Source organism: Nerophis lumbriciformis, linkage group LG18 (assembly GCF_033978685.3).
Source record: "Nerophis lumbriciformis linkage group LG18, RoL_Nlum_v2.1, whole genome shotgun sequence".
NCBI classification, from domain to species: Eukaryota; Metazoa; Chordata; class Actinopteri; order Syngnathiformes; family Syngnathidae; genus Nerophis; species Nerophis lumbriciformis.
This window is the reverse complement of record NC_084565.2, coordinates 10,320,934-10,338,547: the sequence shown is the minus strand read 5'-3', so window position 1 is coordinate 10,338,547 and position 17,614 is coordinate 10,320,934. Positions and strand designations below refer to the sequence as shown.

The 17,614-nt window shown below is 40.3% G+C and overlaps 1 protein-coding gene across 2 annotated transcripts in view; it reads right to left on the bottom strand.

Moving 5' to 3' along the window:
- The window catches only part of igsf21a (immunoglobin superfamily, member 21a), a 695,152-nt gene extending 677,799 nt beyond the window's left edge, over nt 1–17,353 (bottom strand). The window contains exon 1 of one of the 2 annotated variants that reach the window (XM_061977635.2): nt 16,954–17,353. In XM_061977635.2, the coding sequence (XP_061833619.1) occupies nt 16,954–17,011 (58 nt within the window). In that variant the 5' untranslated portion in view covers nt 17,012–17,353. The remainder of the gene's footprint in view (nt 1–16,953) is intronic. The other variant, XM_061977634.2, reaches the window with a different exon arrangement.
- Nucleotides 17,354–17,614: the final 261 nt, after the last annotated feature.

The window sequence follows — 17,614 nt, the reverse complement described above, 5'->3', positions numbered from 1 at the left end:
TATATATATATATATATATATATATATATATATATATATATATATATATGTAATAATAATATATATATATATATATATAGCTAGAATTCACTGAAAGTCAAGTATTTCTTATATATATATATCTGAACTACGCCCCCAACCACGCCCCCAGCCCCCACCCCCCCACCTCCCAAAACCGGAGGTCTCAAGGTTGGCAAGTATGCTGTGTAAACTGTATTTCCATGGCGAAACAAAGCATCCACGTGTTGGCGACTCAGTCTTGGAGGTCTTTTTAAGTTGAGACTAGACCACAGGTGTCAAACTCAAGGCCCGGGGGCCACATTTGGCCCACCACATCATTGTACCGCGTGAGGCGCGCAAAAACCTGGAAATGTGGGTCACAACATGGGGGGGCCAAATGGGACAAAAATCAATAAATACATCTTTAAATAATTACCTAAATGTATCATGAAATAACCTGCTCAGTGGCCTTGTGGCTAGAATGTCCGCCCTGAGATGGGTAGGTTGTGAGTTCAAACCCCGGCCGAGTCATACCAAAGACTATAAAAATGGGAGCCATTACTTCCCTGCTTGGCACTCAGCATCAAGGCTTGGAATTGGCGGTTAAATCACCAAAAATTATTCCCGGGCGCGGCCACCGCTGCTGCTCACTGCTCCCCTGTGGGGATGGGTCAAATGCAGAGGATAATTTCACCGCACCTAGTGTGTGTGTGTGACTATCATTGCTACTTTACTTTAACTTTAATTGGATCATTAAAAAAATCATGACATCCATCCATCCATCCATTTTCTACCGCTTATTCCCTTCGGGGTCGCGGGGGGCGCTGGAGCGTATCTCAGCTACAATCAGGCGGAAGGCGGTGTACACCCTGGACAAGTCGCCACCTCATCGCAGGGCCAACACAGATAGACAGACAACATTCACACTCACATTCACACACTAGGGCCAATTTAGTGTTGCCAATCAACCTATCCCCAGGTGCATGTCTTTGGAGGTGGGAGGAAGCCCGAGTAGAACCCACACAGTCACGGGGAGAACATGCAAACTCCACACAGAAAGATCCCAAGCCCGGGATTGAACCCAAGACTACTCAGGACCTTCGTATTGTGAGGCAGACGCACTAACCCCTCTTCCACCGTGCAATTTTGATTGTGGAAAAATGTCCTGGGAAAGCGGGAAGGAATTCTGGGAAATCTGGAAATTTTTGTAATTTGTCAAGGGAAAGCCCGCCATTTCCCGGGTGAGAAATCTTTAAGGTAGAGCGCGACAAAATCTGGAGAATAATAATAATAATTAAAGCTGCAAGCAGCGATGGACGGGACCAATTTTGAGGGCTCATAAAATCCAAACCGGAGCAGTAATTAAAACTATTTCAACATCTTTTAATCAGAAGGGTTCAATCTCTCTCCTGTGCCAATTTGAAGCCGACACAACAAACGCACTCAGAGGAGATAATGTTTGAAAAAAGGTGATTGTTTTTACACAACTTTTGTTTTGAAGGGGGAATTGCAAACTTCCTGTTGATTTTTGCTGGGGGTTGTCAGTGTATGAAATGTAGGTCTAAATGAGACCTACATAGAGGTTTTTGTTTCATGTCTCTACGACATTCCTACTGGTGTTTTCTTCCTCGGGGGCGCTAGAGCGCAGTTTTGGGGTTTGGTTTTTTGATTATATCGCAATTTTTGCCAGTCCTGATGTGTGTGTCCAATTTGGTGAGTTTTGAAGCATGTTAAGGCATAATAAACTAAAATGTTATGTTAAATGATTAACATCTATAATTCAAATTATAATTAATGACACATTTAGGTATTTATTTAGAGACATATGTATTCATCACATTTGGCTCTCCATATAAATAAGGTATTTCGGAATTTTTGCTCAAGGTGTTTCAATTATGACAGACATTTTTCTTCCAGCATACAAGTGCACTTCTTCTTATATCAGTATTTTTAATACAAAAAGCTATCCCAAGGATTATTATTATTTTTTTGTGATTGAAACCTTTTTTGAAATTAATTCTACAATAGCGGAACTTTAATATCTGCTTGTCACCTTGACTTCTGATTTGCGGAGCAATTATTGCATTATTATGTTGGCATACGATATGATTATAAATCCAATAAAAGACACATTTGTGTGATCATATTATTTTGGGGATTCCACATTTACATAATTTCGCAGTTAAAAGTGGCCCCTAACTGCGATGTGGCCCGTGATAAAAATAAGTTTGACCAATTTTGGCCATGGGATCCAAAATCATCTTTATTACGGGTGTGGTGGTTAAATGATGTGTTCATAGAATGCACACGGAACGCTGAACAACTACAAATCCTTCCTTCCTCCTGCAGTGAGGCGTTCAGGAACACTCTGTATTTCTGGGCGTCCAGCAGGCTTTCGAACAATCTGTTCTTTTTTTGTTTTTTTACTGTGCACAGCAGCGAAAGAAAGTGTCCAAAGAAAGTTGCAAGTGACAGAACATTGAATGTTGAATTCAAGAAAGAATTTGGGGCAAAATACAAAGTTATAGCGTCAAAAGGATTTTAGTTACTAGTTAGACTTAGACTTAGACTTAGACAAACTTTATTGATCCACACATGAAATTATTCCACACAGTAGCTCAGTTACAAAGGATGGAAAGGATAATGCACACAAAGGCACAAAAAGAGGGTAAAAACAAAAGGTATAAAGTAGACTTGAAATGTACCATAGTAGCAATATAAAATATAACATATATGTAATTTCATTCGTCTACTAGCAGGTGAGAGATGCATTAATTATAATCTAGAATTTACTTTTAGCAAGTTTGAGACCAAGCAGAAGCAGCCGCCACATTATAATGTGTCAACAATAGCGGCGTAAGCTAGCATTAGCTCACTGCTAGCAACACGCCGCTAAAATAGTCTGTCTGCGTTAGCGCTTATAATAACAATATCACTCATATTTGGTTCATTTCCAGGTCAGGACATGTAAATGGAGTATTGTTGACACTTTCTGGATGTTTTTAGAGAGTATAATGAGAAGACCCTCCACCTGTTGACTCAATTTTTAAATATTTATTTATCATTTAGAATGCATTAAAAAAGCCAAACATATGTTCTAGTCTTACATAAGGATTGTGCACATCTCTTTCCGATTTTTGTGTATTTCCAGTATGACTGATCTAATAATATGGTCAGAAGTGCAGAAGAATCTACGAAAATGACCGAAGCGTAACATTAAAAATGGCGTTTTGTGACACTTTAGACGGTATTTTCACATACATTGCAGATTGTAAATACAATTGCATTTGAAGCTTTATTGTGACACTATAGCATCAGCAGCATTGCTAGGTGCTAAACATACAAACTAACCATAATAAACCAAAATAAAACCAACACTTACTGTAATATTTCCACTCTTGCCAGGATGTCAACCGACAAGATGCTTTACATAATTCCGTTTAGATGAAGAATCAAAAGGGTTACAAAAGTTGCTGTATGCCAGCCTGTGGGTCCATGGCCACATGTGTCTACTAGCAGGTGAGAGATGCATGAATTATAATCTAGAATTTACTTTTAGCAAGTTTGAGACCAAGCAGGATCAGACACCACATTATAATGTGTCAACAACAGCAGCGTAAGCTAGCATTAGCTCACTGCTAGCAAAGCGCCGCTAAGTTAAAATAGTCCGTCTGCATTAGCGCTTATAATAACAACATCACTCATATTTGTGTAATTTTCAGGTCACAACATGGCGCTTTCTGGATGTTTTTGGAGAGTATAACGAGACGACCCTCCACCTGTTGACTCAATTTTTAGATATGTATTTACGATGTTCAATGCATAAAAAAGACAAGAATATGTGTTCTTGTCTTACATAAGGTGTCAAGGCGTGGACTATGATGACGCAGTTTACGGCGAGAAATATTTTCCCGTGGTGCAAACGGACTATAGCAGACTTCGGAAGAAGGTAGGAACATGATTTAATTTTATACAAAAGTACAAACAATATGTGCGCACAAGGCGGAGATACAAACTTAACGCAGGGAACAAAACTAACACTAAGACAGAAACTATGAACATGAAACCAAAAAAACACTGAACTATGGTATCAAGGGTAAACAAGAGTAATGTCGCCAGGCTGACTACCTGGCAACTATCGGCTTAAATAGTCTCTTCATGATTAAAAACAGGTGCGTGAGTCCAACACATGACAGGTGAAACAAATGAGTCATGGACCCCGACTTAAACAAGTTGAAAAACTTATTGGGGTGTTACCATTTAGTGGTCAATTGTACGGAATATGTACTGTACTGTGCAATCTACTAATAAAAGTTTCAATCAATCAATCAAAAGTCGTCATGGACACCAAACAATGGCGCGTAAACAGGAACTAAAAGAGTCTTAAACCAACAGAACATAACTAAACAAAACATGACTGTCATGACTTGGTCCTGGGGTTTAGTTTTTCTCGAAGGCAACGGAAAGTTGGCTCGGGCGAGACGGAAATGAAGGTACATTTTTATTTAAACACTATAAATACAAACCAAGGAAGTAAACAAAAGGCGCGCACAATGGCGGAGAACAAACTATGAAACCAAACACTTGCACAAAGGCAAAAACTATGAACAACAAAAAACACTAACTGTGGCAATAATAAACAAAACTTACTTGGCATGGACAAAAAGGAGCAGCTTGAACGATGGACATGAAAAAAGAGTCAGAAATGTGCAGAGTATAAATGTGGGGATGTCACCAGAAAGACAAACTGAAAAACAATGAACTTAAATACTACAGACATGATTAACGAAAACAGGTGCGTGACTCAAAACGTGAAACAGGTGCGTGACGTGACAGGTGAACACTAATGGGTTGCTATGGTGACAAACAAGAGTGCACAATGAGTCCAAACGTGAAACAGGTGAAACTAATGGGTAATCATGGAAACAAGACAAGGGAGTGAAAAGCCAGAAACTAAAGAGTCCAATAACTAAACAAAACATGACTAAGACAAAACATGATTACACAGACATGACAATGACCACAGAACATGACATAAGGATTGTGAATGATAAACCGCACATCTCTTTACAATGTTTGCATATTTCCAGTATGACTGACCTAATAATATGGTCAGAGTGCAAAAGCGAAAATCGCCAAAGGTAGTGCAATATTCAACGGCTGACTGAATTTGGGGCATTTTGTGACGTTCAGGCGGTGTTTTCCCATACTTTGCGGACTGTGAATACAATAAAGTCCCCCTTCCATTGACACTTTAAGCGAGACACGTGACAGAAAGCGATGCTTACCTGCCCGCCGGCGCGTGAAACTTCTCGCCGTTGATTGAAACAACAGCAATGTGCAGTTCAGCAGGTGCGTTCCCCTTTTATTGGCCATTTTAATTGAAAACGTGCGCTCTGAAGTCCTCGCAAGTCCGCCGGGAAATTGGGCCAGGTCATTAAACATTTCAAAAAAAGTCTGGTCATTTGTGATTGCCTGCGCTGCCTGTCAACAGATTGTATTTCTATTAATGAGCGTTTGACCTGCCGCCAGAGAAGCCGGATCAATCGTCATCATGACCGCGGCGACACAGAAGCCAATCAGACAACAGGTGCGCTGCAGGCTGCAAGCAAATTGGGTCAAAAGGCTATTTATAGCTTTGCTTTACGTCGCATGTTTTCTCTACTTTGCACAACAAGTGCAGGATGCATTTTTCCATTGAAACGTTTCAAATAGAAGCCAGTGGATGGGAAAGTGACACGTAGAGAAAACCCACACGGTGCACACCTGTGTGTGTGTGTTTGCTGTCATTTTAAGGGCCCGCTGTTTGATCCTGCAACAGCACCACGACACGGACATTCAAAGTCAACCTGTCGCACTGTCACATGACATCCGAGGAGGCGGCACCAGCTCGGGGGAGGAAGAGCAAAAGTGAAAGGCCTGTCTGTTGCATCTCACATGCATAAAACATAGAAAGCCAACAGCAGAGCCTTTTACTACCTCCAAGCCACTGCAAAAAGTCAGTGTTCAAAAACAAGAAAAAATAAATAAAAATTAGGGGTATTTTATTTGAACTAAGCAAAATTATCTGCCAATAGAACAAGAACATTTTGCTTCTCAAGACTTTCCAAAACAAGTAATATTAAAGCTGCAAGCAGCGTTGGTCGGGCCCGCATATTTGGCAGGTGCCAGTCCTAAGTGTCCCAATACTTTTGTCCAGTTCTTGTCCTAAGTGTCCCAATATTTTTGTCAAGTTGTAGTCCTAAGTGTCCCAATACTTTTGTCCAGTGTAGGTGTCCCAATACTTTTGTCCAGTGGTAGTCCTAAGTGTCCCAATACTTTTGGCTACTTTTAGTCCAAAGTGTCCCAATGCTTTTGTCTAGTGTACCTACCTTGTCTGCATTGTGTGGGCACGCTGGTGCTTCCTGCTTTTAAGCGGCCATCTTGAGAAAACAGCAGCGCAGCAGCATCAGCGCAGCGGTTCTTTGAAGGGTCGTAAAATCAAAACCAGAGCAGTAATCAAAACTCTGTTCCATTCTTTTAATCAGAATGGTTCGATCTCTCTCCTGTGTTAGTTTGAAGCCGAAACAACAAACGTGCTCAGAGGAGATAATGTTTGAAGACAGGTGACCGGTTTTTTACAAAAATTTTGTTTTGAAGGGGGAATTGCAAACTTCCTGTAGATGTCAATGAATGAAATGTAGGTCGAAGTGAGACCTACATAGAGGTTTTGTTTCATGTCTCTCCGACCTTCCCAAGTGGGAGTTACAGGCAGTTTTGTCATTTTTTTCTTCCGAGGAGCAGTTTTTTCTGCGTTTTATTCCAAAATTGCGCTAGAGCGTAATTTTGAGATTTGGGGTTAGGTTTTTGTATTAGATCGCAATTTTTGCCAGTCCTGATGTGTGTGTTCAGTTTGGTGAGTTTTGAAGCATGTTAAGGGGGTCAAATTACAGATCAAAGAGGCAAAAGTGACTGTTTTTAGTACATTTTTGTCTTGAAGGGGGAATTGCCAACTTCCTGTTGATTTTTGCCTGAGAAAATTAATTCATGAAAAGTAGGTCTAAGTGAGACCTACATAGAGGTTTTTGTTTCATGTCTCTACAACAGTTGTAGTGGGAGTTAGAGGCAGTTTTGTCATTTTTTTCTTCCGAGGAGCAGTTTTTTCTGCGTTTTATTCCAAAATTGCGCTAGAGCGTAATTTTGAGATTTGGGGTTAGGTTTTTGTATTAGATCGCAATTTTTGCCAGTCCTGATGTGTGTGTTCAGTTTGGTGAGTTTTGAAGCATGTTAAGGGGGTCAAATTACAGATCAAAGAGGCAAAAGTGACTGTTTTTAGTACATTTTTGTCTTGAAGGGGGAATTGCCAACTTCCTGTTGATTTTTGCCTGAGGAAATTAATTCATGAAAAGTAGGTCTAAGTGAGACCTACATAGAGGTTTTTGTTTCATGTCTCTACAACAGTTGTAGTGGGAGTTAGAGGCAGTTTTGTCATTTTTTTCTTCCGAGGAGCAGTTTTTTCTGCGTTTTATTCCAAAATTGCGCTAGAGCGTAATTTTGAGATTTGGGGTTAGGTTTTTGTATTAGATCGCAATTTTTGCCAGTCCTGATGTGTGTGTTCAGTTTGGTGAGTTTTGAAGCATGTTAAGGGGGTCAAATTACAGATCAAAGAGGCAAAAGTGACTGTTTTTAGTACATTTTTGTCTTGAAGGGGGAATTGCCAACTTCCTGTTGATTTTTGCCTGAGGAAATTAATTCATGAAAAGTAGGTCTAAGTGAGACCTACATAGAGGTTTTTGTTTCATGTCTCTACAACAGTTGTAGTGGGAGTTAGAGGCAGTTTTGTCATTTTTTTCTTCCGAGGTGCAGTTTTTTCTGCGTTTTATTCCAAAATTGCGCTAGAGCGTAATTTTGAGATTTGGGGTTAGGTTTTTGTATTAGATCGCAATTTTTGCCAGTCCTGATGTGTGTGTTCAGTTTGGTGAGTTTTGAAGCATGTTAAGGGGGTCAAATTACAGCTCAAAGAGGCAAAAGTGACTGTTTTTAGTACATTTTTGTCTTGAAGGGGGAATTGCCAACTTCCTGTTGATTTTTGCCCGAGGAAATTAATTAATGAAAAGTAGGTCTAAGTGAGACCTACATGGAGGTTTTTGTTTCATGTCTCTACAACAGTTGTAGTGGGAGTTAGAGGCAGTTTTGTCATTTTTTTCTTCCGAGGAGCAGTTTTTTCTGCGTTTTATTCCAAAATTGCGCTAGAGCGTAATTTTGAGATTTGGGGTTAGGTTTTTGTATTAGATCGCAATTTTTGCCAGTCCTGATGTGTGTGTTCAGTTTGGTGAGTTTTGAAGCATGTTAAGGGGGTCAAATTACAGATCAAAGAGGCAAAAGTGACTGTTTTTAGTACATTTTTGTCTTGAAGGGGGAATTGCCAACTTCCTGTTGATTTTTGCCTGAGGAAATTAATTCATGAAAAGTAGGTCTAAGTGAGACCTACATAGAGGTTTTTGTTTCATGTCTCTACAACAGTTGTAGTGGGAGTTAGAGGCAGTTTTGTCATTTTTTTCTTCCGAGGTGCAGTTTTTTCTGCGTTTTATTCCAAAATTGCGCTAGAGCGTAATTTTGAGATTTGGGGTTAGGTTTTTGTATTAGATCGCAATTTTTGCCAGTCCTGATGTGTGTGTTCAGTTTGGTGAGTTTTGAAGCATGTTAAGGGGGTCAAATTACAGCTCAAAGAGGCAAAAGTGACTGTTTTTAGTACATTTTTGTCTTGAAGGGGGAATTGCCAACTTCCTGTTGATTTTTGCCCGAGGAAATTAATAAATGAAAAGTAGGTCTAAGTGAGACCTACATGGAGGTTTTTTGTTTCATGTCTCTACAACAGTTGTAGTGGGAGTTAGAGGCAGTTTTTTTCTAGGGGACGCTAGAGCGCAATTTTGAGTTTTGGGGTTTGGTTTTTTTACTAAAGAGTTTTGTTCGCGTTTATTGATGTGTGCGTCAAATTTGGTGAGTTTTGAAGCATGTTAAGGGGTCAAATTACAGCGCAAAAATTGCGGAAGAATAATAAGAAGAAACGCTACAATAACAATAGGTCCTTCTGTCCCATTGGAGCAGAAGGACTCCCGCAGTGGGCCAGGGCGGGCCCTAATTAGCTAACTTCAATGAACCCAAGAATACCTTTTAAAATAAGTACAGTCTCACTAATAACAAGTGCACTTTTCTTGGTAGGGGGAAAAAAAAAAAAAAAAAGAGACCTTTTTGCTCAATATGTTGAAAAATATTCTTAAATGAAGTAAATGCTAGTTCCATTATCTTGACATAATGATATGCGCTCTTTCTTGAAACCAGCAAACTTATACTAAAAACGAATTAATTGTTCTTAATGGAAAGGCAACAAGGCAAGCGCTTGTTACTCTCAAGGTCTCTTAGCGGCTCAAATGCATTTTTCCATCAATAACATGACATCATCACGCCAAATGCGTGCTCTTTCAGTCAATTAGTGCGCGAGGATCATATATATATACAACAGTGACGTGCGGTGAGGTTGATGGCTGGTGAGGCACTGACTTCATCACAGTCAGATTTACAAACATATGAACCCTAAAGAGTATCTTATTCACCATTTGATTGGCAGCAGTTAACGGGTTATGTTTAAAAGCTCATACCAACATTCTTCCCTGCTTGGCACTCAGCATCAAGGCTTGGAATTGGGGGTTAAATCACCAAAAATTATTCCCGGGCGTGGCGCCACTGCTGCCCACTGCTCCCCTCACCTCCCAGGGGGTGATCAAGGGGATGGGTCAAATGCAGAGGACAAATGTCACCACACCTAGTGTGTGTGTGACAATCATTGCTACTTTTACTTAACTTTTTTTTTTTTTTTTTTTTTTTGTGTCCTGTCCAGCTTCTCAGGCAAATCATATAGTTGTAGATGCCCATGTCGGCTGTTCAGATTTACTTTACAAAAGAGAAGTGTAGGATACTTCTCTTGTTGCCTTATTTGTATTTGACTTTATTAAATGTATTTATATTATCATTTAGTGCAGCCGAGCCGGAGCAGGAGGGGATAGAAAGAGAAAAAAAAAGAAGACAGAGGGGGAAATTGTGGGGACAAGAGGGGGATTAGACAGAGAGACAAAAACAACAGCAGCAAACAACAACAACAACAATAGAGCAACATCAGCAAATACGACATGTACAAATATGATGGTAAAAGTAATAGCAAATAAGCAGTTAGCGAAAAATAAAAAATAATACAGAAATGACAATGAGCATTATTACACTACAAATGGATCAATACAAATACCAATAGAAATAGCGCTATTGATAATGAACAATACCAATAATTTACCTTTATTATCAACAATACAGTTGTTTAAATGCAACAATACATATACGTAATGATAACTTGAGATACGAAAGAATGCAGAAAAATGGAGGGGGAGAAAGAGAAGCAACCTACATTAACCTTGTAGATTGTTATAGTCACAATAGGTTAAGCTTTGTCAGTGTGCCATGTGTTACACCCAGTTTACCCTAGGGCAACAACGTTAATATATGTTTGATGAAACGTGATTATGTGCATGAGTGTAAGTATGCATATGTACTTGTATATGTACAGAATGTGTATATGTGTTTGTACAATGAATGTATATGTACAGAATGTGTATATGTGTTTGTACAGTGAATGTATATGTACAGAATGTGTATATGTGTTTGTACAGTGAATGTATATGTACAGTATGTGTATGTGTATGTTTGTATATTGAATGTGCGTGTGGATGTACAAACATTAGGTAGGTAAATATGTACTGTATTTGTGTATGTATGTGGGAGCGTAGGTACCTATGTACGTATGTGAGCATATGTGAATTTGCATGTACAATACATTCGACTCCCAGAGTGCGTGGGAGCCAGAACACGGCCCCATCACCCCCGAGAGCCCAACCCACAAACAGGAGGCGTGGTGCCCAGGGAACCAGGGACCACCGCCCCCACGCAGCCAAGCCGGCCAGCGACAGGAACCCCAGAGCCCGACCCACCGTACCGCCCACAAGGGCCAGCAGCAGGCCGCAGACAGACGCACCCGGCAGAGGACAGGGCACGAGAAAAGCAGGGGACAGCCAGACCCCAAGCCAGCGAGAGACCACACCCCACACGGGCAGAAAGGCGAGACGCCCCGCCCGAGGGACCCAGAGACTCCCCGCAACCGGACGGGAAGACCGCCCCCGCCCCACCGGCAACCGGGCCCCCACGAGCCCACCCCCCACCCCCGGAGAGCGCGGCGAGGCCAGCCCCCGGCCACCCCACCCAAACCGGCCGCCGCAGGACCACCCAGGCACAGGGCCACGGGAACCACCCACCCCACCCGCAGGGACCCCAACGATGGAGATGGAACAACCAGCAACCGCCCCGCCGAGCCCCCCCCCCTGAGGGAGGGGAAAAATTAAAAAATAATATTAATAAAATATATTAAAAAATAAATAAATAAATAAATAAATAACTTTTACTTAACTTTAACTTTACACATACAAACTGTAGCACACAAAAAAGCACATTTAATTAAAAAAACGTTATTATGGTCTTACCTTTACTTATAAGTGCGGGAACAGTGGTGTTGGTGTTGGAGGAGTTGTGAATGAATGAAATATGAAATCCGTGCTGCAGTCTGCAGGTGTACCTAATGTTGTGTCCCTGCAGTTGTTGTTGTTTTTGCACTTTTTGGCTTCTTGTTAAGTGACTTTTTTTGGGTGGATTCAGTCTTGCACGTGGAGGGTTTGGGTGTGGGCTTTGGTTGGTGTGGCGCTCCCGTCGGGGGGTGCATTCTGCGGCGGGGGTGCATTAACCGGCACCAGGAGGCGGGGTTACGCGAGCCTCACACAGTGCGTCTTCGCAGCCGTTTTATGATCGCTCAGCACAAGAAATACGTTACACACATACAGTTGTTGACAAAATACACTGTACATTATATACCTCAGCTAACTAAACTATGGAAATGTATAATATAATTCATATAGCAATACGGTCTCACTGCACAGCAGGCCAGCAGTTAGCCGAGTCATTGCGCAATCCATGTTGAGGCACTGAGTGACGTGCCTCAACTGGCTGCTGTTCACCGCACCGTCTCTTCTCAGTATTTGAACAGCAAATGTGAAAATTCTGCGATTTTGAATACAAATAATCTAAAACTGGTGAAGTTAAATGGAAAATAACTTTATAGTATAATCACTGAATACATATAACAATTTAATATATTGTTTTTCTTTTTACATTTTTTTTCTTTCCATGATAGCAGGTGAGGCCCCACCTCACCTGCCATCTGATATATATATATATATATATATATATATATATATATATATATATATATATATATATATATATATATATATATATATATATATATATATATATATATATATATATATATATATATATATGTATATATATATATATATATATATATATATATATATATATATATATATATATATATATATATATATATATATATATACCTGAATGTGCATGAACTATTTCTGTTCAAAATAGTTAGAAATGTCACATGTTAAATGTTTAAATATTAACTGTCAGTTTACTGTACTGTGCCAACTGTACTACTATATGAGTACCTATTTGCTATTGTTTCATTGAAAATAAAACAGCATTTGACTGTCATCTGTTTTAATTATGAGACGCAATTGTGTCAAAGTCCTGATTTTTTTGTTCATGCTTGAAATAATAAATGATGACTTTAAAAAAGTAGTTTTCTACTTGTGAGTGTTGATGACACAGCTTTGCAACACTTGATATTCTAGTTTCAAGCACGTTTTACTCAATATAGGTCATAACATCTCAGCTGCAAGTTGTAATATCGTATTGAGATCATTTAGGAACAAAACACTTAAAACAAGTAAAAGACTCTAACATAAAATCTGCTTAGTGAGAAGAATGATCTTATCAGACAGAAAATAAGCAAATATCACCCTTATTTGACATATTTCATCTTATTTAGATGTCAGTTTTTGCAGTAAGGCTGCAAAATCTTCCATTCTCCCTCCACTTGTATGAAACATGCATCATGCGGTGACGTCACCCAAACACCTGCGACGTCAGGAAAGCTCAATTTGGATTTTCACACTGAAAAGAAAAGGGCTCGGTGTAATTGTCCTGATCAAAGTTCAGCGGCTCAGCGTCAGAAAGTGAAAGGAAAAGCAAGGTCACGTCTGCATTACAACACTGTTTGTCTTCACCTCTTGCAGGCGGCGTTGTAAATCTTCTATTTTCAGCCTTGCTGATCTGAGACTTCATTGTTGGGCCACAATGCTAATAAAACATTGATTTCAAAGGCTGCAGGCCTTGCTGACAACACTACGCTCCAAAGGGGGAGTTGCTCTTCATCAGCACAATCAATGCGACTATCTCTCTCTATTTTTTTATTTGTTTTTGCACACTTACTGCTTCACCAACTTAAAAAAGTACAATTAAAATTGGGTATGTCCGATAATATCGGACTGCCGATATCATCGGCCGATAAATGCTTTAAAATGTAATATCGGAAATTATCGGTATCGGTTTCAAAACATAAAAATGTATGAGTTTTTAAAACGCCGCTGTGTACACGGACGTAGGGAGAAGTACAGAGCGACAATAAACCTTAAAGGCACTGCCTTTGCATGCAGGCCCAGTCACATAATATCTACGGCTTTTCACACACACAAGCCAACAGTTGGTCAACAGCCATACAGGTCACCCTGAGGGTGGCCGTAGAAACAACTTTAACACTGTTACAAATATGCGCCACACTGTGAACCCACACCAAACAAGAATGACAAAACACATTTCGGGAGAACATCCGCACCGTAACACAACATAAACACAACAGAACAAATACCCAGAATCCCTTGCAGCACAAACTCTTCCAGGACGCTATAATATACACCCACCGCCCACCTCAACCTCCTCATGCTCTCTCAGGGAGAGCATGTCCCAAATTCCAAGCTGTTGTTTTGAGGCATGTTAAAAAAAAATACTGCATTTTTGTGACTTCAATAATAAGTTGAGTTGATTTATTTTGGAAAACCTTGTTACATTGTTTAATGCATCCAGCGGGGCATCACAACAAAATTAGGCATAATAATGTGTTCATTCCACGACTGTATATATCGGTATCGGTTGATATCGGAATCGGTAATTAAGAGTTGGACAATATCGGAATATCGGATATCGGCAAAAAAGCCATTATCGGACATCTCTGATTTAAATCATCAAACTCATTTTAGCGAGGGCCACATTGCAGTTATGTAACAGTAAATACATATATATGAATATTAATGTATAATAGCCTCGTTACACAATTTGCACGGGCAACTGTTTGATAATTATATTTTTTTAACCAACAGATTGAGGGATAAATTGTAATTCCAGGTGACAAGAAGATATTTGTACGTATTTATTTTTGATAACCAAAAACAATGCTGGCAATATTTTGGTACACACACAGCTTGTAATAAAGTTTAAATTCAAATTCAAATCGCAAGTTTTATTTATTTCGATTCTAAATCGATTCTTTTTTTTTTTTAAATATATGTATATTTTAATTTGGCCAAATATTTATTTAAAAAAAATACAATTTGGATTAAGTATTATTATTATAATTATTATTATTATTATTATTATTATTATTATCATTATTATTATTATTATTATTATTATTAGTATTATAAATATAGATATTGTTGCTTTTATAAATGTTTTGTAATCCTTGTACTTAAGTATTGTATTTATTTGTACATTTTTATCCAGAGTCATTGAAAGCGGAAAATTGGGTTGGAGTTGGGGTTGCTTTGAATTTTTTAATTTAGATCATATTCTATGATTTGTGTAATTAAAATGTAAAAAAAGAATAAATACACTATAGCAAGTATAAGTCCTTTGCCAACAGCCAAGAGCTTTTGTAACCTGTAACCTGTTTTGAAAAGGTTTTATTAAATAATATATTAAGAAAAACCTGTTGAATCTAGATTTAATTCCGAATTGAATCGTCATCCCAAGAATTGGAATTTAATATTTGGGTGTTTAAAGAGTCCCACCTCTAATATGCGGTATTTTTTTCTGTCAAAATCAAAATAACAAATCCATTTAGCCAGAAATTATTATATTGACGCACATTATTTCCAGCCTTTGGCGGGCCACTTAAATTAAGTGACGGGCAACATCTGGTCCCCGGACCTTGAGTTTGACACCTGGGATCTCAATCAGTTTTTCTTAACCGGGGCCCATTGTTGGACAGCCAAAAAAAATGTTTCTTGGGCCGCAGCAGTACTCGGTTGTAATACACTAGTCTACCACTTGTGGCAGTAATGACAACATCAAACAAACAGAAGAAGTTTGGAGCTAAAGTCATAGAGAAGTTTCTTCGGCGCTAAAACTATGACTAAAGTGGTGAAGCTGCACCTAACACATGTATTAATAATTTAATTAGAATGTATTTATTTTAGCATGGCATATTTCCTGTTTGTATGAGTCCTTTCTTTTGCAGTTAATTTGATTATTTTACATTTTTGTAATCAGCCTGACCTAAGCCTTGATTATAACATTTGTGAGGAAAACATGCTTTCATACCATTTGACAAGGTGGTGAACTGTACTGTAGGCTAGATATAATTATTGAATATGATTAAAATGCGGTCATCAAAAGATAGGTATAATGAGAGGACCCTCCACCTGTTGACTCAAGTTTTGTATGACTGCTCTAATAATGGCAGCACGGTGGAAGAGGGGTTAGTGCAACTGCCTCATAATACAAAGGTCCTGAGTAGTCCTGAGTTCAATCCCGGGCTCGGGATCTTTCTGTGTGGAGTTTGCATGTTCTTCCCGTGACTGCGTGGGTTCCCTCCGGGTACTCCGGCTTCCTCTCACCCCTAAAGACATGCACCTGGGGATAGGTTGATTGGCAAAACTAAATGGTCCCTAGTGTGTGAATGTGAGTGTGAATGTTGTCTGTCTATCTGTGTTGGCCCTGCGATGAGGTGGCGACTTGTTCAGGGTGTACACCGCCTTCCGCCCGATTGTAGCTGAGATAGGCTACAGCGCCCCCCGCGACCCCGAAGGGAATAAGCGGTAGAAAATGGATGGAAGGAGGGATGCTCTAATAATATGGTCAGAGTGCAGAGCGTTACCCCAGTGATGTCAATGTCCGAAAAAGGTATTCTGTTGCATATTTCCAGTATGACTGCTCTAATAATATGGTCAGAGTGCAGAAGTGACGTAGAATCTACGGAAATGACGGAAGGTGTTCGGAGCGGATTATTCAAAATGGCGTTTTTGCGACATTTTAGACCGTGCTTTCATATACTTTGCAGATCGTAAACACAACTGGACATGGTTGAGTGGATACAATGAAACACAAACAAGCGTATAAAGTCAGAGTCGTTCCACTCTACTGCTACTTTAAAGGGTTCACGCTATGTTTATTTCTACATTTTCTACATTTCTTTTGTCGAGCCCAACGTTTTGAGACACGGAACGGTTCCGATTGGATGAAAACCGTGGGCGGTGGCTTCTGGCAAACTTTTGTGGCTGAATAATAAGAAATAAATAGGTGATTTGTTGGCGTGGAATCGCATTTTGGTGTGAATGTATGTGACGTGTTGGAGTGGACACGATGCAGCATCGTGTCATCCGTCACGTGAGGGAGCGGGTAAAGCCCCACACCAGCGCTGCTCTTTGGTGCCTACATCTGTTGCAACAAATCAGTGCAAGTACGTTCATCTTCGGCGTGGGTTTATTTTTTTAATTGTTTCTTTTAGCGCCGTGCCCCTGTTGCACAGGCGGGAGGGGAGCGGGTGAGGTCGGGAAAGTTGACCAGCACACCAGCCAGCCCCGTCCTGGCGACACATTCCCATGCACGCACAGTTCGGCTCCGGCTCCAAGATGACCAAATGCAAATAAAAAGCACGGCGGAGGAGGAGTCACTTACCCAGGGATAAATGGAGGAGATCGGCGCACAGGAGCAAACACAGCCAGAAGATGCTCATCGTTCCCCCTTTGTGGCAGTAAAATCCCAAACGTTTACATGCTCCCCGGGATGCGGCTGTGCAGTCCCCACCATTCCTGAGGCACTCGGCTGCAAGGTGCCCCCGAACCGGTCGTCATGGTGCGAGTCCAAGTGCAGGCGGGAGCGCAAGTTGAGCGCGGTTGCGGCATGCAGGATGTCGCTCGCCTGCAGCGAGGGGAGGAGGAGGAGGAGGAGGAGGATGCTGGGACTGCTTGGTGCTCCGCTCCGCTCCAAACTGACCAACAATAGGCGAACTGAGCCGCGCGGCAGTGATGATACAACACAGCAGTGATGATACAACAGTGGAGATGTTAGGATGGAGGAGGTTCTCTCTTTCTCTCTCTCTCTCTCTTTCTCTCTCTCCTCCTCCTCCTCCTCCTCCCTCCACACAGTCATTTCTCATCCATCCTTCCCCCACCCATGTCACACAGTTTTTAATCCCATACAAATCTCGGACGCAAACCTCTCTAATGATGTCCATTAAGACAGCGTTTTTCAACCTTTTTTTTTTTTTGGAGCCAAGGCACATTTATTTCATTTGAAAAAATCCCAAGGCACACCAGCAGAAAACAAGAAAAAAATA